The following is a 23068-nucleotide window of genomic DNA, read 5'->3' as shown; positions in this document are numbered from 1 at the left end:
CTTTCCACTTCCCCACCCTTCAAGGGAGAAAAGAGTTTAAAACTTCTGTGAGTTTTTGTTCAAAACTGATGGTCAGAAGCTTTAAACTTCTTTCCCCCATGCTTCAAGGAAGGGAAGGCCTCTCACCTGTTGATCTTTGTAACGCAAAATCATGGTTTAACACTACATCTGAATATAACATGTCTCATTTGAAGAAGCACTTAATATACAAGAGAAGAGGGCAAGAGAATGTCATATAGTTAATATGATTTTATCTCTACTTAAAAGTTTTATTTGGTGTGTAAAGGCATCAACCTTTTTAGGCACATCCAACTGATGCTCGATCACCAATGCGTGGATCCTTTTGGACCTCGAAGTAGGCAGAATGGGGGAGTAATAGGGGGCGTAAGGGGGGTGGCTGCACTTATACATGCTCTGCCAATACGCATGGAGGTCAAAAACAGAAGCCCTGTGTGAAATGTTTGCCACCTCTATAGGTTTTCTGAAAATGGTTAAATTGCCCACCTGAATAAATACCTAAAAACATATATTACAAATAGTATTGCCATTTACAAATAAATATGTATCATTTGACAGCACAAGGTAGCTGAAATACTGGGTTGAAAGAGACAAAACTACATAAAAACCTGTCCCCAGGGTACAGACAGTTTAATTCTTTTTCTATGAACAAAAACAAATATAAAGCACACTGAAAATTCAGCCAAAAATGTGGTTGCGTCTTCAAGCAAGAAATTGTTTTCCAGTATACGTACAGTCTCCCTGCCCAAGGGCAGAAATCTATCAAGCAACAACATTTTACCTGTTCCTGTGTCTCCAGATCTCTGTGCTGTAACTTCTTTTGAACAGAGCGAACCTGATTGCAGTAGGTTTCAATTTCATCCTGCAAGCCCTGAAAAAATATCAAAACAAAGCAGATATGAACATTCTTAAGATCAGAAAGAAACAAAATGGAATGAATGCAACATCTGAAAGCTTAACTCATGGGTCTTCTGCATTCCGCAATGACAAACAGAGTGGTGGCCTCCATTAGCTTTCTTTTCATTAATTCCTTTCTACAGCAGCACTGATAGCAGTTGTATTTGTTAAAACAAGGCACACTAGTGTCCTTTAGGACTGCTGGCAAGTCATGGGAACAACAACAACAGGCTTCCAGGAGCCTGCTCATTGCTCATTTATATGATCCATGGCTCTGACCTGATCTCATTTCCCTGTGGGGAGTGGAATGGTAAATTCTGTTCCATGTCCTCATCAGCTGTATTGCAAGTTCCTTCCATTGCTTCTAGTTTAAGCATTCATTTTGTATGCACAGAGTTGGGTCTCTGCATGGGTCTTGCTCTGGGTTTGCCTCCCTCCAGTCAGAGGGCAACACCAAGAACATCAACTCTCTCACACACAAAAGGTAGGCTCTCTCCAACAATCCAGTGTAACGAGAATCAGAAGTTCAACACTTAGGCACATGCCTTGCATGCAGCACTTTCCTGGGTTCAGTCTCTAAGGCTGGGAGAATATTTCTATCAGAAACCCCTGAGAACTCCTACCAGTCTGTATGGAAAATACTGAGCTAGTTGGAGAAATGGTCCAACTAAATAGAAAGTGGATTCTAGGTTTTCAAAGTAAACAATCTTTTTCAGATGTAAGAGCGAAATGTGTCCTTGATTGTGGGAAGAATTCAGTTAGATAAAGGTAAAGGGACCCCTGACCATTAGATCCAGCCGTGGCCGACTCTGGGGATGCGGCGCTCATCTCGCTTTACTGGCCGAGGGAGCCGGCATACAGCTTCCGGGTCATGTGGCCAGCATGACTAAGCCGCTTCTGGTGAACCAGAGCAGCGCATGGAAACACCGTTTACCTTCCCGCCAGAGCGGTTCCTATTTATCTACTTGCACTCTGACGTGCTTTCGAACTGCTAGGTGGGCAGGTGCAGGGACCGAGCAACGGGAGCTCACCGTGTCGCGGGGATTCAAACTGCCGATCTTCTGATTGGCAAGTCCTAGGCTCTGTGGTTTAACCCACAGCGCCACCTGTGTCAGTTAGATAGTTGTGTGCAATACACAATGAGACTTTCCTTTCCTCTCTTCCCCAGATTTGTTCCGGAGGGTTGGGAGGACACCCCCCCCCACCAGCAGATTTAGGGGGCACACCAGGGGAAGGAATGGAGGAAAATTCTGTTGCACAAAGAGAAATCCTTCTATGGATGTGCAACTTTGAATGCTGCTCCCTGAGATTAATAATAGAATGTGGAATTTGCAATGAATGTGCAGTTTGCAATGGATTGCATATCCTCTTTGAATTGGACTTAAACCTCTGAACATTACTATCTCATCACTATCTCTGAATTCTATCTCATTGCCCACTAAAAAATGTAGACTGGATAAACTAGAAAACATAGGACGTGATTCATTTGAGTGCTTGTGGCACACTTAGCACTTCCTTCTCAATGAGCAAAACTTTTAATCCTACTGGAAGCAACTAAAATAACTTGCAGTACAAAGATCTAACATCATCCCCTTTCTAACTCTTAGACAATTAACAGAGCAGAGTAGGCTTAAATCTTTTACAGGATAAAATGGCTATCCAGATAAGATAAGAGAAATACTTCTGATAGCCCTTGCATAATTGTTCTGAAGTGATTCCAAGAGTTAACTTGAAAGCATTAATGCTGTAAAGCTTTAACATATTATGATGCCAAAAACCTTAATCGACACCGAGAGAGCTTCAGATGTTAACAATTCCATATTGTTATACATTACATACATACACAGCGTGCCATAATGGAAGTCCACCATAAAACACATGTTGCAACATTTGCTGCCAAAGGAACCAAGGTTAGGGCAGTTAAAAGAAAGGTCTGTAACGCTGTCTTTTGTCCCCACATCCCTTTCATTACATTGGGCAATGAGGTGAAAAGGCTCAGTTGTTGTACCATGCTCTTCTGAAGTTCTGGGTCCGCCAAATTCATACATGCTCCTACTTTTCAACAGCAGTATGACACTGTATCAGTAATTAACAGGATACAAATTACAGCATCTGAACTTTTTAATTATCTGTGTGCTTTGGGTTCCTCCACCCTCTACCAAGTGCTTCCAAAAAGCTAAATTATGGAGTAAAGAATGGGCTTCAAACTTGTTTGAAATTAATTGCCACAAGTTATGCATATTACAGGTCTGATGCAACTAATGAGAGCAGGCTGACTATGCTGAACTCCAGCAAAGTTGCCCCATCGTATGCCTTCAGACTATCCCCTGGGATCATTATCATTCTAAAAAGATAATATGTGTAAATGGGAAAGGAATGAACTTTACATTCCAACTTCCTGGGATTTCTAAATGGTGGCATGGTGTAACTTTTGGCATCGTTGTTGCTCTTCCAGTGGTGCGTTATGATCTGGATTATGGGAATTAAGCCTGCTAAGAGATGTGCCAAAAGTAGAACTGGGAATTAAAAGCTGTGGCAAGTATCAGTGGGAAAAGTGTACTTTATCTATACACAAAGAAGTTTGTGTGCATTCTTATTTTAATTTGCCCAGAGAATAGTTTGGATTTGACAAGAAGCTTCATGCAGTCGTTTTGTTAATAATATCCATATTAAAATACATCTTCAAAATAATATCACAATTCACAAATGAGGACACATATGGTTTAACAACTGACAGAAGAATTTTACGCAGTCTGTTGACATGTCAATTTATTGGCAAATTCAGATTCAATTCAAAATGGCAGCCAGTGTTCAAACATTCACAAAGACTACTGGCCCCACCTTGGGAATCCCATGCAAAGTTTGGTGACGATATCTTGAGAGGCGTCCAAACTCACAGAATACAAGCAAATGGGCAAACCATTTCCCCAAATATATAGATGGTACATTGGTCTTCAGAAAATAGGGTACTACTTCACATGCAATAGCTTTGCATTTGAAAAAGGAAGGCAGTTGCCCTTCCTATCTGGTCTCTTTAAGGTCACTGTTAGCTAGAAAATTTTCCCCATACATGAAAGAAGGAGTGCATTTTATTAAAGAAGAGCAACTTGACAGACACTAGAAGATACCTGCAAGATGTAAATTAATCTGGGACATCAATTCTGCCCCAGGATAAAGATGCACTACCTACAATCTGGTCAGTTTTTCTCCAGTTTGGGAAAGTATGTCATTTACAGTTTCCATCGCTAAAGACCTAATCCCATCACTAAAGACCAGATATACTTTATAAATCAGATTCTTAATAAGAACTATTGGATGCATCACTGACATGCTACATTTTGCAAGCAATTTGAGTTAATGGGCTGGGGAAATACTCTATATTCAAGTGAGAGATTCGGGCTGTGGATATTAATCCAGAAACCTGCATGCCCTCTGCTGCAGTTAATATGCTAGCCTTCCTTTCTTCAAGCAGGATACATTTAAAAATGTAATAAGCAGCACTTGGCAGCTTTTTCTGGAAACACAATATAGCATCTTTTGAAAATTAAATGTAGAATTAAGGTTCAGAAGTCATGATTCAGCAAAAAAGCTTACTGCATTAGTTTCAACTGCTCAATAATACACTAGGCATTTTTTTCAGAAAAAAACCACACCATTCAGGTTCAAACCTCTAAAACCCAAAGCCTACAGATTCCTGTTAAATGACTAGTTGGGATGGACCATACAGTGTCGCTTAAAAATAAAGTCTGATGGAATGATACCAGCACTATGGAATTATGAAAGTGACTGATGTGTTATCCTCAAGGGATAAATAATGACTAAAAGTTACACTGTGCAAGGAACAAGTATTAATCAGATTCTCTCAGCTGCAGAGATGACTTGCATCACTGCTATAAAGATAGCTTTTTATTTCAGCCAAGTTGGCTTTCAAATGACAAGCAAATATGTTTGCTGTTGAAGGTTTACACCATACCTGACCTTGGATGTGCTTTGTATTGGCCAGAGAACAAGGAAGTGCAATGTTTTGCTTTCTAGCACAGATATTCCATACTTTGAAAGGCACTTAAAAATGTAAATGAGATAAGCTCTACTCCTGTAACAATGTGAGTGCACTATAGAGTTATGGAAAAAGGCATAATCACTTTGATATATTGATATAAGTGGGGGGAAACCAGATAAATGATAAACCTTTGATTTATTACATTTTCTCTTGCACCTAATACTTTATTATTAAATACAGCATAGAACAATGCCTTGCAGTTATAATACTATCACCAAGGTCAAAACTGGCAGCCATGGTGGGGTGGCTCTTTGGTGGTTTTTTCCCTTGTGAGTATACAGAGGAAAATGGTTTTGTTGGAACTGAGCATCCATGCAACTTTCTCATTGATGATCCTATGACCTACCACTATCAAGGAATCCAGTCTCCACTAAAAGAGATAAACTGTGATGCAGAGCAAGGCTGAGAACAATACAGTGGAACCATGGTTCTCAAACTTAATCTGTTCCGGAAGTCTGTTCGACTCCCAAAACTGTTCGAAAACAGAGGCGCAGCTTCCGATTGGCTGCAGGAGCTTCCTGCACTCAAGCGGAAGCCGCGTCAGATGTTTGGCTTCCGAAAAACGTTCAAAAACTGGAACACTTGCTTCCAGGTTTTCGGTGTTTGGGAGCCAATTTGTTTGACAACTAAGCCGTTAGAGAACCTAGGTTCGACTGCACTTTCACATGAATGGAGCCATTGGTTCTGTTCATTAAGCACGTTGTGTTGGCAAACAATGACGCCAAAAGTAGCTCTCAGAATTTATTTAATTTTTACCACCACATATGGTTAATCACTCAACATGAAGTTACATTTGTAAACTGCTAACCATGGAGATCAACTAGGTTTACTTGGAGCTGTGCATATCTGGCAGCTGGCACTGGCATGAGATTCTCTACTTAATTAAACTGACCCACTTAAAAATGCTATGGTTTTCCTGTGGAGCAGTTACCAGGTACAGTGGTACCTCGCAAGACGAATGCCTCGCAAGTCAAAAAACTCGCTAGATGAAAGGGTTTTTTGTTTTTTGAGCTGCTTCACAAGACGATTTTCCCTATGGGCTTGCTTCACAAGACGGAAACGTCTTGCAAGTTTGTTTCCTTTTTCTTAACACCGTTAATACAGTTCCGACTTGACTTCGAAGAGCAACTCATAGAACGCGGTGTGGTAGCCTTTTTTGAGGTTTTTAAAGACTTTGGTGATTTTTGAAGCTTTTCCAAAACTTTCCCGACACCGTGCTTCACAAGACGAAAAAAATCGCAAGACGACAAAACTCGCGGAACGAATTAATTTCGTCTTGCGAGGCAACACTGTAGAAGCGAATTTTTAAAAGCTTCCATGTGTGGCTACAACATTTGAATCAAAAGCAAGTTTTAAAATAGCAGGTACAAATAATGATTTTGCTACATGCTTCCTGTGGTCTCACTGTCCCTATGCTGGTTTTCCAGATACTATTACTGGAAGATTATTAAGAGGAGTTCTGACACTCGTGGGCAAGGGAGTTTCCCATCAGCATCTTGACTGATATGCACCTAAAGGTCTTGTTTTCCTTCAGAATACCTTCCAAAACTCTCTTACAATGTTGTAGAGAAAGCATTATTCTGACTGACTTTTCAGATTTTTCATTCACCAACATGGCAATTAACTGTGCTTAAAAACAAACAAAAAACAGGTGATTAGTTTGGTCAGCAGATTTTAAAAACAGATTTAAAACTCTATTCAGGCAGATAGGACACCAGAGTAGTTTTGATATGGAGTCATCAAAACATCTACTTGGTAACAATTTCATAAATTTTGTCCAAAATGCGAAAGTGAAACGGTTTGATTGAATTCTAAGATCTAACATTGTGAGTGCTTAACTTGGAGAAATTGATTGAACGCAAGCAATACTTCTTTGCATATAGATCTATATTGAGAAATATCACAGATATACCCACCCAAACAGCTCTCCACAGCACTTTAAGATAACTTGGAAGGGAGAGGTTTAACTACTTAGACCTACTGTGAGGCCTGCAAAAACAATGAGAAATATAGTTGTTTATGTTTGCTTCCTAACCCTCTATCAAGAGGCTCAGAACAGCGTTTTCCTTTTTCAATAGAACTGCAAGGCAAATGGGGCTAAAAGAAAGTTAATTATACTATTTAGTGGTATTACTTAGCTTCACAGCCATGTCTGCAGCACACATTTCCCCTGACTGGTACAAATAAATAAATCACAGTACACGAGCAGCGTTATAACTCCACCTAGCAAGGCTCCTCCCTGACTGTATTTGGGTGGCAGGATTATAATGCTACCACCATTATATTGGGGTTGGCACAATTATGGTGTGGGGCGACATCACTGGAAAAGCCCTAAAGGAATGTTGGCTATGATCGGGTATTAGGCTTGGTATTTGAAAGAGGAGGGAAACTTTTCGTTACCACATGAATAAGCTTGACATGATAGCACTTGTAAATGTTTGGGAGTTTAATTCACTCAAAATTCCCTCTGACTCATAATGTACTTAACAGACCAAATGTGTGGATATTCAATCTAGGTTAAATTCAAGTTGCTGCAGTCAGAAATGTTTGGCAACAAGTTTTGCAAGCGAGAACATCAGTTGAAGCAGCTGCAATTTAACATTATCTTCATAAAATTGATAGCATCCTCCCACAATCTATTCTTTCCCCCCTGTATCTTTCTGCAAGAGATTGAGCATACGTAGCTTGCTGAAATCCTGAGCGAAAGTCAATGGCAAATAATTAAAATGCCAGAGCTAGGAAAGGTCAGAAGGAATTTATAGGGATATAAATTATATAGCTCAGTGTACCAGAGCAGTTAGCATAAAAGGGAGGAAATTTAAATTCACTTATCAAGGGTTCTTTCGATTTCGATTTCCACGTTTTTGAAGAACAGAGTGGTTTATACCTGATAACAACTGAATGTCTAGGTCAGGTTCTTTCCTGTTTGCAGCCCCTAAAGAGGCGGTGGAAATCCTAAGTGCCATGTTGTGTGTGGATATTTTCTGCCTGTGGAAATATCCAAGGCTTTCTTCTGATGCGATGTTGAGAGAGAGCCAACGCAGCCCATTGCCAGGATGACAGGAGAAAGCCTGGGCTGCCAATGTCCAACCACATCAGAATTGCCCCAGACTCCTAGAAGGCTGAAATCTGTAGCTGTAATATCCTTACCCCTGCACCAGGGCTTAGAAGAATTGGGGTTTAAAGGGAGGTAGTTTAGGAGAAAAGGGCTTGAAGGGGAATTTCAGCTCCCCTCACCCAAGTGCAGTTTTTGTGTGAAATGTGGGACTCTTCCCCTGTTTAGGTGAGCTGGGAATAGCACAGAAACAAATATTGCTGCCTTGGAAGGTCTATGTTGATTCCAAGTGCTGTGGAAAAATAGTAATGGTCAAACCCCTAAGCCTTCCTAAGCTGCAGTGAAAGAACTGTCTTGGAAGGTTTATGCAAAAACGGTGGTATTTTATGTTGGGTAGTCTCCATATTTATTTTGACTGGTGATGGGGCAAATCTATACCCAGCATTCTTCTGCCCTATGCCTTCCTGTAAAATAATACTCGCTGTGATTGCTCAATATCCCCCAACTAAATGTGGGCCTGGTGATGATAGTACTAAAACAAGACAAGGAAAAGTTGACAGCAAACTTTGATAACCGCTGGTGTATTCTGTACATACCACCAAGTTATAACTTCTTAATCATTTGGTAAAATATTATCTGTTATTGTAAAGCAGATACTTCAGGTGATTTCAGCTGAAAATGGGATCATGGGATCCATGAGAGGTCCTCTCCTTATCCCTCTTAAACTGCAGAATTGTAGGTGGTTTTTTTAAAGAAATGTTAATAACACAATACCCTTTTTCTTTTTGTACAAGGAAAACAAAACAAAAGTGTATGCAGTTAACTTAAGGCACATGTTTGCTGTGCACATATGGAAAAATTCTTTTCTGGTGGGAACTTTTGCAGTTGTTGCAAAATACCAATATATCTAAGAAGCTCTCTCTTTGATGTTGAATTATTGCTCCGCTACTCATTGGGCTACTTGTCCAATACAAACTGCAGTATTGAAGTCTCTATTTCTTTATTCTGAAAACAAAAAATAGGGGCTGGAGATAAACTGAAATTGACCCTAATGTCTGCAAGGGTGGAAAGTTGTATTTTGTACTACACCCAGTACTGAAATACGGTATATTGGAGAGTTTTTGTATTGCATATACACAATCTCTCCAGGACACTGAAAAATCCTAGTCAGGATTTACACCACCACATAAAGGAACAACCTCTGCTTCTTAATGCAACAGCATTTCTCAAACTCACTGTAGATTTAGCCCACGGTGTTGAATAAGTTGTGAGATCAATCCCTGGCAGGATACTGACATGCTAAGAACCTTACAATGTGGGAAAGTGCTGAAAAGAATCCATTCCCGAACAAGAACTATCAAGCAACAAACCTGTGTCTGGTTTGACACACCTTATACTGGTCTGGTTCACACATAACAATAAACCACTGTTCAAAGTAAACGATTGTTCTAATTAAACATGAGCACTTTGTTTCCTCCCCTGGTCTTGACTTAGAAGCCAAGGTTTGTTTGTGGCTTACCAGTTGTGGTTTGTTTGGAGAGAACAAACCATGGTCTTGGGTTCACACCTAACAATAGGCCAGACTCTGGCTTGTTTTAGGCATGTTCCCTCTGCTGCATGGCTCTATCAGGAGCCAGTGAGGAGCAAAGTACCTGTGCATGTTAAAGCAAAGTTTATTTTAAATGATGCATTAACACTGCATGCAAACTGGACCACTATTAATTTGCCCATTACATTCATGTAAACTAGTTGTACAGTGCGGTAGAGACAGTATTGCTGTGTAAATTATGGGTAAAGTAGAAAAAATTACAATTGATAACACAAATTGTTATTGTTTAGTTTGATTCCCTGTTCTTAAAAATTTACTCAAATACTGTTTTTCATCTAGGAACCCAGGCAGCTATAAGCTCAAGAAGTTATTTAAAGACTCTTAACATTTTCTTATGTTTCATCCTTTTCTCCAACTCATATTTTTCAGCACTGTTCAAAAAGTTTGCTTCTGACTACTGGAACACAATGATTAAGAAAAATACTTAAACATATGCCTATGAACAGCCCCATTAAAATGAAACAAGAACGGTTTTATTCTTTGAAGTGTGATACCTTTGAATTCTTCACCTTACTCTGGAGCAAATTAAAATCTAAACAATGAAATCAGGTAGAATGATTCGTGGAATTACAAAATCAGAAATGAAAACAGTGCTTACAGTATTAATAGGTCCAGGTAACGTGTTGACATCACAATCTGTAAAGCATGCCAAACACAGGGGTTTCTTATGTGCCCTTCCAAAGCCCCCTGCCAAAACTACAGGAGTCTAACCATTTCTGAAGATCTGCTTAGGAGGGCAGCAGTTGTCCCCTTTTTAAGGAGCTGGGGCCTGAAGATTTCCTTTCCCTTTTTGTTTTGTGCCAGTCGTGCCAGGGGTGCCTACAGCTTCAGCTGATCAGATGGGCTTGCATTTACTAGCAGTGCCAAATTTAAGGTGGTGTGAGCAGTTCCTTCACATAGGGTGTCAAAATTGGGGGGGGGGGTTGCGCAAAATTGAGGCGACCCATAACTGAGAATATCCATTTGAGGGCGCCAAACTTTGGCCTTGCACAGGGCACCATATTACGAAATATTACCAAAGTTCACCCCCAGTCACACAAAGTGCAAAATTGGGTTATCCATTAACAAATAGGATAGCAGGTTTCCCTACCCTTTCTGACATTGGGGCAGTTGGGTCAGGGGTTTTCTTCCCATATGGTTGAGTGTGAATTGATACTCCTGTCAGCATTTGAACTCAATCAATTCCACCATGAGCTCATGTTAAAAAAAATGGGAAAAAAGTTATCTACTCCTAAGGGGAACATTTTGTTTTGCAGTAGAGCAACTATTGGGGAAATATTTTTCATCCAAAGGCTATTTTTATGTACAGACTGTGCAAAAGAAGCCTCTGAATCAACTGTTTGTTTCTGGCGGGAGTCCTGAGGACCTGATGGAGAGGCCTGCAGGGCCACATTTACCGTATTTTTCGCTCCATAAGGCGCACTGGACCATAAGGCGCACCTAGTTTTTAGAGGGGGAAATCAAGGGGGAAAAAATCTTATCTCCCCCCCCCCCCAGTCCCAAAGAGCAAAGAAGCCAAGACAGTGAGCGGGATGGATCCTGCTTGCTGTCTTGGCTTCCTCTTTAGGCGTGCACAACCTCTCCAGCCGGGAGAGGCTGCGCGTGGCCTCTCCCGGCCGGAGGGGCTGCGCACGGCTATGGCAATACCCCTACCTCCCACAAAAGTCCACAGGAGCCGCGCACCCTTTAAGGAGTGTGTGGCTCCTGCGGGCTTTTCTACGTGGAGGGAGAAGGGACTGACTGGCCGCATCAGTTCCTTCTGCCTCCTGGGGAAAAGCCCACAAGAGCCGTGCGGAGCTTGTGTGCGGCTCTTGGGGGCTTTTTCTGCCTGCCTCCCCCCCTGCATTCGCTCCATAATATGCACACACATTTCCCCTTGCTTTTTAGGAGGGAAAAAGTGCGTCTTATGGAGCGAAAAATACAGTATCTACTGAAACTGAGCACCCACCCACCCCAACACTGATCTATTATATCATTCACTGAGAAGCCTTCCCACTGACATCAGCAGCCTTTTGGATTACTGTCAAGAGCGCTAGTGGGAGATCACTCAAAGGTCAGAGATCACTGCATAAAACAGTACCCTCTAGATAAATATTTAAAAGGCTAGAATATTAATATTGGTGTATTGCTAGTAAAGTTGGTTAGGATATCTAATGCATTTTTGCTTCAGTTGGGCAAGAGGAAGCAACTTAGATAAAAACTCATGTTTTTCAGAAAATAGATCTTCTAAATTCAAAGATACCAGAACAGCTTTAGTATACACTTGTGGAGGAAAAAGTTCAAAACTTCCAATTTAAAACTACTTATATTGAGAGGATTTAAAAGATTCTGTCTAACATTTAGCTGACGCATTGTCAAAAACATTATCACGCCACTTTTTGAAGTTTCTTAGCTTCCCTCTAGTTATTAAAGCTTGAACTGCAGAGTTTGTTATCAGTCTCAAAGCATACATGTTAAGGTTGTTTTTCTCCCCTTTCAATACAACCAGCCCTTTGGGTTTGATTTCAGAACTATGAAGCACACAGACACACACACAAAAACAAATTAATCAGAGGGAGTGCCAGGTAAGAATTTAATGGCTTAATCCTCGGTCCAGATCACATACAGCAAGACTTAAGAATCATCCAGTTGGCAAAGTCTTGAACTCACTCCTGACCCCTGCTGAATCCCAGCTTTCTCTGGGTCACAGAGAAAAGATGGAGGCAGGGTCCTCATCTGACTGCTATGAAATGTACCACTGGACCATTCCATCCTGCTTCCACAGTGCAAACGAACCTCAGATAATCTAGTAGCAAGGAAAGTGGATTGACTTTTTTCCCCAAAGAGGGCACAACAACCATGCTTAGCAGGGATGGGATTGTGAACGGATCCATGGAATTGTGGTATATCAAACAGACCATTATGCTGATCGCAGAAAAGAGTATGAGAGATTGACCCATTAGACTTCATAGAACTACTACTTGTTTGTTTGTTTTTAAATCTACTTTTATTAGCAGATTGTAACGTGCAATATAGTTCATTTATATAAATAACCCCAATATCATAAAACAAACATGGCATTGGGTTGTATTCAAAGTAGCATTAAATAGATTCTTCCACAAGCAAAACTACTTCCGCTTGCACAAGAAAACTTGCCCTCCTTCTCCCCCCCCGCGACGCCGCTAAATCTGTTCTAGATTTTCCCCAACCTCCCAGTGCAGAACTGAGGATGGTGTGGGGGGAGGGGAGGAGAAGAGAAGGGGGAATTCCCATTGCCCAAGCAGAAATCATTCCGCTTATGCAATTATTTAATTGAATACCATCCCCTATATTTATTAGTGCTTTTATATCCACGGTAAAGGTAAAGGTAAATCTTGCTCTATAGGCTGAGGGAGTGGGCGTTTGTCCACAGACAGCTTCCGGGTCATGTGGCCAGCATGACTAAGCCGCTTCTAGCGAACCAGAGCTGCGCACGGAAACACCGTTTACCGTCCCGCTGGAGTGGTACCTATTTATCTACTTGCACATGACGTGCTTTCGAACTGCTAGGTAGGCAGGAGCTGGGACCGAACAACAGGAGCTCACCCCGTCTTGGGGATTCGAACCGCCAACCTTCTGATTGGCAAGCCCTAGGCTCTGTGGTTTAGACCACAGCGCCATCCTGCCCCACCTTAAAACACATGCCAGCATTCTACATGTTCAGATAGCCTTGTCTAAACAAGAATATTTTAAGTGGGCACAGCTAAAGTGTGCAGTAAAGGTGCCTTGCTGATGTCAATAGGCAGGGTGTTCCATAGTGTAGGTGGTTTCTTACACAATTACTTACAAGAGAAGAACAAGCATTATGTAGCATCTGTAACAGATTGAAGTGGTTGAGTGAACGAATAGGAGGTCAGGCGGTTTTGGAAGTAAACTGGTCCCGAGTGGGATCCCATAGTGTAACCGCTTGGGCAAAGATCTATGCCTATCAACCAACCAAATTTATTATTTGGTATATTAAAACAAAGCGGACCATTTGGGTCTATGCTAATTATCACTGGCAGGAAGAAAAGGGCATCGCTCCTATAGCACAATAAGCTGTGCTATCAGGTAACAATATTAATGCTCTGTGTATTCCACACACACAAAAGAAAAAATAAGTTTCATAATGTCTTTTTACTTTCAAAACTGACATTAGGTCAACTGTATTAACTTTCAAGGCAACCTGTTGCTATTTGAACTGAGCAAGAGCTGGCTTGAATCAATATGGCCTGACAATTCAATCTGTGATGTGAAAAGCACCCAAAACCTTTTCAATATTATGCCTTTGAGCCAACAGTGCTTGGCAATGGAGGACAGTCAAGTCACACAAAACTCTTCATCAAGCCTTTAAGATAAGGTAGTCCAATTGCAAAGGCAATTAAGAGTCAATAAAGAGGGTGAACTAAGAGTTTTTAAGTTTTCTTTTATTTTGTTTAAATATTTGACTGCGATTTAGCTAATTTACGTAAGAAAAACATATGAAAACTAATGTCTTCAGCAGCTGGTCAAAAAGATTATTAGAACTTAATCTTATTAGCCTGAGGGAAAAGATGACTGCCTTTTCAAATATTTGCTATACAGTTCCATTAGTAGCATGTGAGTGTGTGTCTTTTTAAGACATACTAACTTCTACTGATTTCCAAGAAAGCTTGTTCCTCAAAGTCCCTGATCTAGTGAGTTACAGAAAGATATGGCAAAGATGCTTGTCAGCATAAATTATATGGAAAAGCATATCTACATTTCACATGCTCTTCTGGATTTTAAAGTATTTTTTATGTAAATGGAAAATTTACTGCAGCTTTCTTTTATACTCATATTCATTGTCAAGTTTTTGAAAGCCTTTAACAAAATGGTATTTTAAAAAATAAGCATGCTAATTTTACCAGATTTTAATTCCACTTTCTTGATTTGCATCACTGCTTCATCTACAGACTTTGGGGGCTGGTAGAGGAGGAATTTGCCTTACAAGTAACAGTAGGTCTTTGATTTTTGTGAACATTTAAACTGAAAATTAGCACAGGTGAATTCCACATAAAGCCAAACAGCTATGTAAGGATGGATGAAAGTAGGGATTATATCTAAAACAAAATAATTGAGCAGGGATTATATCCGAAACAAAAATCCCAAGGACAAGTAATAATAAGTACTTTGCTGACCTAACAGAAATAGTTTGGACCAGTGCTGTTTTTCTAGAAAAAGAGGTGCCAAAATTCATCATGAAGGCCTCTCTTCTTCTCTTATAATGACAATGGTACCCATCGGGGAGGTGCCAGAACTGAAGTCTGGGGAGTTCCAGCTGAAAAAAACCTGTGGTTTTGGACTTTCAGTTCATTGGAAACACCTCATGGTTCTCTAATACAAGCTCAACAACTTCGCAGAAGACAAACCTTTTTCTCTCTTGGGAATATGGCAACCCAAGTGTAGAAGTCGTAAAACTTTCAAGGATACCTGGCATAGGTGCCATCAGTTCTGATAATGTGGCGTTTCTCATGGATTTCTGGGATCACAGTTCATTAAATCATGGCAGATGCGAGGTTGAAGTTTCAGAGATTTAGAATCTAACTACACGTGACACTAACTGCAATCACATGGTGTCCACCCTTTGTTGAATTACAGCTGCACGTAAGGATATTCACTTGTCATAACTTTTCCGTAGTTTTTGAAATGTCTGATGATGATGCTTGATCTATTTTATTGTTATTGTATCATTAATAGTAAACCAGCTTGAGATATTTTAATAATAGGCAGTACAGTGGTACCTCGGGTTACATACGCTTCAGGTTACATACGCTTCAGGTTACATACGCTTCAGGTTACAGACTCCACTAACCCAAAATAGTACCTCGGGTTAAAAACTTTGCTTCAGGATGAGAACAGAAATCGGCAGCAGGAGGCCCCATTAGCTACAGTGGTGCTTCAGGTTAAGAACAGGTTCAGGTTAAGAACGGACCTCCAGAACAAATTAAGTACTTAACCCGAGGTACCACTGTATGTGAATATTTTAATAAATAAAATAATAATAATAAAACAAATGAAATTCATTTCAGATTTATTATTTCAGCCAGAGAAAAGGAGAATTCAATCTGTTTTTGGCAGATCAGAACTCACTTCTCTAGGCTCCAAACATTTTCAAAGTGGAACCCAGCAATTTTGCCAGTATTTTTTTCTTTTAATGTACCGTTACTACTCCCATTTCCTGTCAAAGCTGTTTAATCAAATACATTTACAAGCATATGCACCACAAATCCTTATGGTTATTGTCCTCAACATTCGACTACAACCATTTGAACTATACTGAGATCCTTAATTTGTTCAACTCTACTGAGATACTTAAAGCTGCAGTCTGAATATGGGAGGTGATAGTAGAACAAAGAGGAGCTGTAAAAAGAAAGTTAAAATCATCACACACTGACAAGCCATGCGGAGGACATAAGCAATTCTTCTGCAATAACCATTTTATGTCTAATAACCGTATTCTTAGGGAACAGAGATTTTACGAGTTTCTTGGCCTCTTTGGCAGAGAAAGAAAACATACTGAAACTAGTGGTGTTCAGTTCCATCCCTTCGTGACTACAATGTTCCTATACAGGTAGAAAGTATTCTGAAGGCCAGAGTGTTTGAACAGTACTTCATCAATTCAAAATGAGTTCATGCCAAGCTTGCTTGGCACATTTCTGGTAAGACGGGCCTTTTTAGTTTTCTCTTACTTTTTAATATATAATTTCAAATATTTTTGAGGTATGGATGACATTTTTAAAATGCAAAAGCATTAAAAAATAACAGAAAACAGAACAAGTTCCAGAACACCACCGGTTTCCCATTTGTGTAGCTACATCCCAGCCTTCTCTCATTAGAAGCGCGCAGAAAAGTAGGGAGTTTCAGCCCTTTCAAAACCATCTCACACATCTAATAAAATGCTGCCTTCTTACACAGCTGAGATACCAACAGCAGCGAAACCAAGGATACCACGGCGTAACAAGGCTTAGTACTATTTGTATTTTGAATGCTTGACTGAAAAAAGAAAACACGGGGAACTTCTCATTCAGCCGAGTTGGATGCAAAAGGCACTAATTTAAGAAGCAGAAGGCAAAACTGTAGCTGCAGAAAGCAATGAAGTTTTAGGTCTCTAGTAAAACTGAGCTGGCAGCACCAAGCTCATGTGCACGCCAAACGCCAGCTGCAAACGAGGACGGTTGTAAACCACTCATGGGGATTGAGCAGAAAACAGTCAGAAGGGCATAAAAAACAGAGTATTTTTTTTAAAAAAAGGAAGGCAGCACTTCCACAAAGTATAGTGCATTAACCTTGACAACTCAAACCGCACTATAATCTCAAAACATCAATCACCTTTCGTTTCCCTCTACCCCCTTCCTAGTTTCCAGACTTTTCACCAAATTTGGTCAATTACCGTGTGGTATTTTAGAGGAGCTGAGGAAACACATAATATCAGCTGTGAGCCAAGCATGGTGGCTTGGTAGCGAGCAGTGGTGAAGGGTGTTACCAGGTATGCAGACAATTAGAACCTGCTGATACGGTTCAAATTATTGCATAGGCACCAGTAATTGCTGTTTTTACTCAGGGGAATTGCAAGGACATGAATTACATTAACTTTAGAAAGGAAAACATAAGGAACCTAAATATAGCCCTATAAGGAGAGACCTACATTTTTACTAAAGCTAGAGAAAATGAGCATGTTCTCCAGCATCTCCAAAAACAGTCTCCTGAAGATGGAAGGACTCCCAGTCTGTAGAAAGAGCATCAGGTATGAAGGATTTGGCAATGCAAATTTTTATTGATACAGGTCCAATCTGTTTCTCTCTTGTTTCTGTTGTTGCTTTTTTTAAACACCAAGCAAACTTGCTTTTTCATCTCCCTTCCCCTAGCCCCACTATATATCTTTTAGATATAGGGGGCCAACTCCTGTGTCAGATTATGCCTCAAGCGATGTGGCACGCACAGCTTTCCGGAAACACAGATGTGAGAGAAGTAATATCTTCTTGAGGACTCAGGTGGGCAGAGTCAGCAGTAGGGACCCAATGAGGCTGGGTTGGGAAGTGTATCAGATGAAGCCTATGACAGTTGCGTGGGAAAAGCAAGGAATTTCTGTGCTTGAGGAACCAGGCATGTGTTGTTGACTGCTGCACCACGTCCTGTCCCTTAGTGGTTTTTTAGTCTCCAAAGATAGGGAATACAGATGTTATGGCAAGGCTGGTAACTATCAAGGAATCTGTAAAAATGATTTCAATCCATCTCCTTAGTTTTCTTCAGACAGTGCATTAGCAAGGGGGGTGGGTACTATCTTGCAGAACTGGCTTTAAAATGGAGTTATGCTAAGAGTACAAAAGGCAGAGTATTTAATACTTAGGCAAGCATAGCACCCCAAGGATTTTCTGAGCTCGTCCGCATGGTAAAACAGAACACTTCTTTCTCTTCTTGGTTGGGCACACTATGAAACCCTACATGCTTCCAGAACCACAATACTGGATTTCATAGTTAATTGGCCAAAGGCTAGCTGAGAAAATGCAGTTAGGGAGATTTAGTGCAATATATAAAATGCCATATTGCTTCATTATGAAATCAGGAGACTATGAATGTCTCAACAGGCTAGGTTCAGTTTACTAACAATGGAGCACATGCATGTTCTTTTGCTCTTTAAATTTCATCCTCATCCTCAGCCTGAAATAGAGAATTTCCCCGCAAAAGCGTAAGAACATCACTGGGCCTTCCGAGATCAGATCAAGGTCCTTGTTGTCCAGCATCCCAGCGAGGACAGCCAGATGCCTTTGGAAACCCACAAAAAGGGAAATAGAGGCAATAGTCCTCAGGTGCTGTTTCTTTCTTCCCAAAATTGGCATTCAGTTGGATCTTAACTCCGAACTTGGCTTCTATTAAGCCAACATGGCTAATATCCTTTGACTGACTGATTGATCTATCCTATGTGAATATGTCTAAGGAGTAGGGATCCCTTAGGAATATAAGAAGCTACTTGTCAGGGGCATTGCGCAAAGCACCTTTACAGACTGATATAGGAGCCTGCTTCCTAAGCTATCTGAAATGGATGGGTCAGTTCTAATAACTTGAACATTGACACCTTCTGTCACACCTTCCAACCAAATACCCTCCATGCTTTTTTTCACAGGTTTCGGCTTGTCCACCTTTCCTGAAAATATCAGGTGTAGTTTAATATTTCATCTGAAAATGCAAATGCCTATAACTTTCTATTAATATGTCAAACTCTAGACTAGGTGCAAATAGCTTTACTGCACAGCAATAAAATTTGTAGGCTTACAGACATTTGCTTTGAAAATGCCAAATGCTCCCACAGCCTTTTGGTGGTGAATATAAAAGTTGGTTCATATTGTATTTCCACCTACACTACTGGAAGAGCCCCAAGTCAATGCTGTTCCAGAAGAGAAAAGGAAAAAGGCAGAATTCCAGAAAGTCTCTGGAAGCAGAACAAAGCCTGACAATTGGAAAGCCTACACAGGCTTTTGTACAGGCTATTTCGTTGATACTTGGTTGGAAGAGGTGGAATCCTGGCTTTTTAAACTGCCTTTTTTGTGATGCCCCAGATTTTTGAGGCTAGGATCATTCTGAATGATGCTTGATTCTTAGGAGCCCACTATTAAATTCATTCTAAAAGCTGCCTTCTCCATAACACATTTAAAGTTGTTTCGTGTATTACTTTCTGTCCCTGGGAACCCATTTCTGTTCATCTTTCATAATTTCATCTTACTCATCTAAAAAGAAAACTAGAACAGTAAACAACAATTGGGTGAACTGTTGCATTATTTTGGGAATCTACCATGTTGGACAAAATGCAACATTTCCCAAAAGTACTGTTGAATGAAAAACGGCACCTGACGTTATTTAAAAATTAACTTCAATTTAAAATTCTTTTGCAATAAACATCAACATATAGACCAGTCTGTTTATGTCAGTAATTTGCAACATTTCTATTTTCAGGGAAACCTTTCCACAACAGGTACACAATATTCTCGGTCACGTTCGAAGGTAGGCACTGTTCATTCCTAGACTTGCATTCATTCCTTGGACTGTGGGCTGTGCTGCTGGAATGGCAAGTGTGACATAAGGTAAACGTAAAGGGACCCCTGACCATTAGGTCCAGTTGTGGCCAACTCTGGGGTTGCGGTGCTTATCTTGCTTTATTGGCCGAGGGAGCCGGCGTACAGCTTCCGGGTCATGTGGCCAGCATGACTAAGCCACTTCTGGCGAACCAGAGCAGTGCACGGAAACGGTGTTTACCTTCCTGCCGGAGCAGTACCTATTTATCTACTTGCACTTTGACGTGCTTTCGAACTGCTAGGTTGGCAGGAGCAGGGACTGAGCAACGGGAGCTTACCCCATCGCGGGGATTCAAACCGCCGACCTTCTGATTGGCAAGTCCTAGGCTCTGTGGTTTAACCCACAGCGCCACCCATAACATGCACTAAAACACTGTCTTCTGGGTGCACATTACCGGGGAAGGAAAAATCAGAAATGAAGAAACAAGATGCCTTTCAGTAAATGGTGTTCACCTTTACAGATGCCTTGATTGCAATTGATGGGAGTCTGCCATGACCCCTGAAATGTTGTGGAGAGGCTGGTCAGAGCAGGACGAAGGGTGGGAGGAGTTGCCCACTGACGAACCTGGGAAGCAAAGGATGGGCAATGTCCAGGCCTCCAAACACAGCAGAGTCACCCTGAGGGACATTACAAATGAGAGCTTGGATCCCAGGGAGGGTTCCCATGGCAGATCTACCCTGTCCCCTCTCATATCAGCCAGCTGCTGTGCGCCCAGTTGGACCCAGTTCCTGTGCCCTCCTTGCCTCCTGTCCCAGCACCATCTCTGGTGCCACCAGAGCCTGCCTCTAGCCAATCCTCTTAGGAGGAGTCCACTCCGTTTGGCTTGGAGCTGCTGCTAACACTTCCTCAGTTGCCTAGGTCATGGAGATGCCAGACCCAGCACAAGCAGAGAGCTTGGGACCATCTCTCTGGAAGGAATTCCCATTTGCTAGCCCAGTCCAAAGGAACATCCTACTTGTTGAGCTGAAGTTATACCCTTATTACGTTATTCCCTTGTAACAAGAGCCAACGGGGCGTATTGTTCATTGCATCAGTGTCTTAGCTTATTTAGCCATGAACTAATGCTGTGCCTTTGAACCCTATGTACCACAACTGATTTGAGCATTAAAGTTTTTGGTGGAAAATGTAATATGAGTTCAAGTTCTACAAGATCTACGGGGTAGGTAATTGTTTTATTTTGTTTATTTAAAAGCATTTCTAAAACACTTAAGATTTAAGCATCTCTAAGCAGAGGGACGCAGGTGGCACTGTGGGTTAAACCACAGAGCCTAGAACTTGCCGATCAGAAGGGCGACGGAGTGAACTCCCATTGCTCGGTCCCTACTCCTGCTACCCTAGCAGTTCGAAAGCACGTCAAAGTGCAAGTAGATAAATAGGTACCGCTCTGGTGGGAAGGTAAACGGTGTTTCCGTGCGCTGCTCTGGTTCGCCAGAAGTGGCTTAGTCATGCTTGGCCATATGCCCTGGATGCTGTACGCTGGCTCCCTCGGCCAGTAAAGTGAGATGAGCGCCGCAACCCCAGAGTCGGTCACAACTGGACCTAATGGTCAGGGGTCCCTTTACCTTTACCTTTAAGCAGTATACAAAAAAGATCACGTAAAAACATGTCCAGCATCCTGGACACATTGCAAAATGATATTGATTACAGCATCAAGGATCAGGAGACTGTGGTTTCAGGCGGGTCTTAATAGTGCTAGATCAAGCACTAGGCATGAGGCTTTGCTGAACAGAAATGGTTTGTCTAGATTCCACATGGCTGCTTTGTAGCATCTGTCTGCTTTCCAGCTTGAGGTAGCAGAACAAACAAGTCTGCAGAGAAAGGTCATGGAGCATGCTTGAGACAATGCTGTCTTTTCCCATCCAAATCCAGTTTTGTACAGAGAGAAGTGGCTAAGAAAGGCACTAAAAGCCCAGCTCATGCCAGGTGTCACCTTTTTTCCGTTTTGTTACGGAACCTGTCCTTGGGAGTGGGTTATTATCAGGGGGGGAAATAACTGGTACTGAGATGACCAGGTTAATATTCCAGGATCTTTTCAAGGGATTAGTAATTCTCATGCATGGCAACACGTCTGATCACTGAGAAGCATGAGAGCTTTCATTCTCTAACAGGAAGGCAGCAAGGTCATAGCCAAGGTGAAGGTATTTTTAAATCACCTTTCCCCCAACCCTCATAGTAGAAATATTACCTCAATAGATTAGCTCTTCGTGTAAACCCTCACCCAGTTAGAGTGCATACGTCATCCTCTAACAGATAGCATTATGTTGCAGCCAACCTTTTTGCCAATTCACAAATCCACCTGGTTCACAGTTGCCGCCACTCATGATCAAGAAATTTTCAGTGCGAGCGACTGAATGTAGGACTGAAGCAGTAAGGTGAGAATCTAGGAAATGACATGGTTCAGTCAGGCTAAAAATCACTGCTAAGTGCTAGAAAGCAGACACATTTTCCACTTGCCGTTGCTCTTAACAGCTGATTTGGGATCCTATTCTCTCCCCACCCACCTTCCTGAGCACATCAATCCCACCTGTCCTGTGAGGAAGAGCAGCAAGACCATTTGGGCCCCAGTGAACTTACCTGCCACAATGGGAGTGACAATAAGCTGGCAGATTCAACCTAGGCCCCAGAGGGCCAAGAAGCCACCCTCAAAGGTAAACAGTTTCCAGCTGCATTACAGTCACTTCCAGGAAAGTGCAGCTGCCATGTTGTTGATTTTTCCATCAAGTCCTGTTTTACATTTTTAAATGTGAGCAGCCCATTCTAAATAAGATGCAATCCCTAAATCTAATTCATAAAATAAATGCAAACACGGACACTAAAAAAAAAAAAAAAAAGCTTCCCTTTTACTGAACAGATGAATATAAACATTATAGCACCTTGTATATGAAGAGGAGCATCATCTCTCCACATTGTAATAGGTTTTTGGAGGATAATTGTTTTCTTTTGGGTGAAGGATGCTTTTCAGAGGATCATTCTATTCCCTAAAATTACGAAATGATACAAATCACAATCTTGTCTAGTAATGAAGGCTGATGCTTCTCCTCCTTTGTAACTCAGATTGTGAATGGTTTGCAAGGGTAGCCCCTCAGAGATTAACCTTTCATTCACCATATTTGCCTGGAGGGAAACACTTTAAGAAATGATTTCACACTGACTGAAATATCAGGAACAAGAAAATGTGTTGCTGCTTCTCTAAGCATGATCCTTAGAAACCAGAGAAAATCAAGGTAAGTCTTATCCTCACCTTACACATGTTGAAATACTGTTAGAAATGGAATGCCATATAAAAAGTTGGAAAAAATAATGAAAGTAGCATAGTGGAAGATTTCTTGCCACAAAGGCTGAG

At 41.2% G+C, this 23068-nt stretch overlaps 1 protein-coding gene across 4 annotated transcripts in view; it reads right to left on the bottom strand.

Annotated features, from left to right (window-relative positions):
- Positions 1-23068, bottom strand: part of CEP112 (centrosomal protein 112) — a 212625-nt gene that overhangs the window by 22672 nt on the left and 166885 nt on the right. For all 4 annotated transcript variants that reach the window (XM_028713174.2, XM_028713148.2, XM_028713183.2 and 1 more), the window contains one exon: positions 800-889. In XM_028713174.2, coding sequence (XP_028569007.2) covers positions 800-889 — 90 coding nt within the window. The remainder of the gene's footprint in view (positions 1-799; positions 890-23068) is intronic.

The sequence above is a fragment of the Podarcis muralis genome, chromosome 2 (genome assembly GCF_964188315.1).
Source record: "Podarcis muralis chromosome 2, rPodMur119.hap1.1, whole genome shotgun sequence".
In the NCBI taxonomy this organism is placed as follows: Eukaryota; Metazoa; Chordata; class Lepidosauria; order Squamata; family Lacertidae; genus Podarcis; species Podarcis muralis.
The sequence above is the reverse complement of the archived record's forward strand: the minus strand, read 5'-3'. Positions and strand labels throughout refer to the sequence as shown.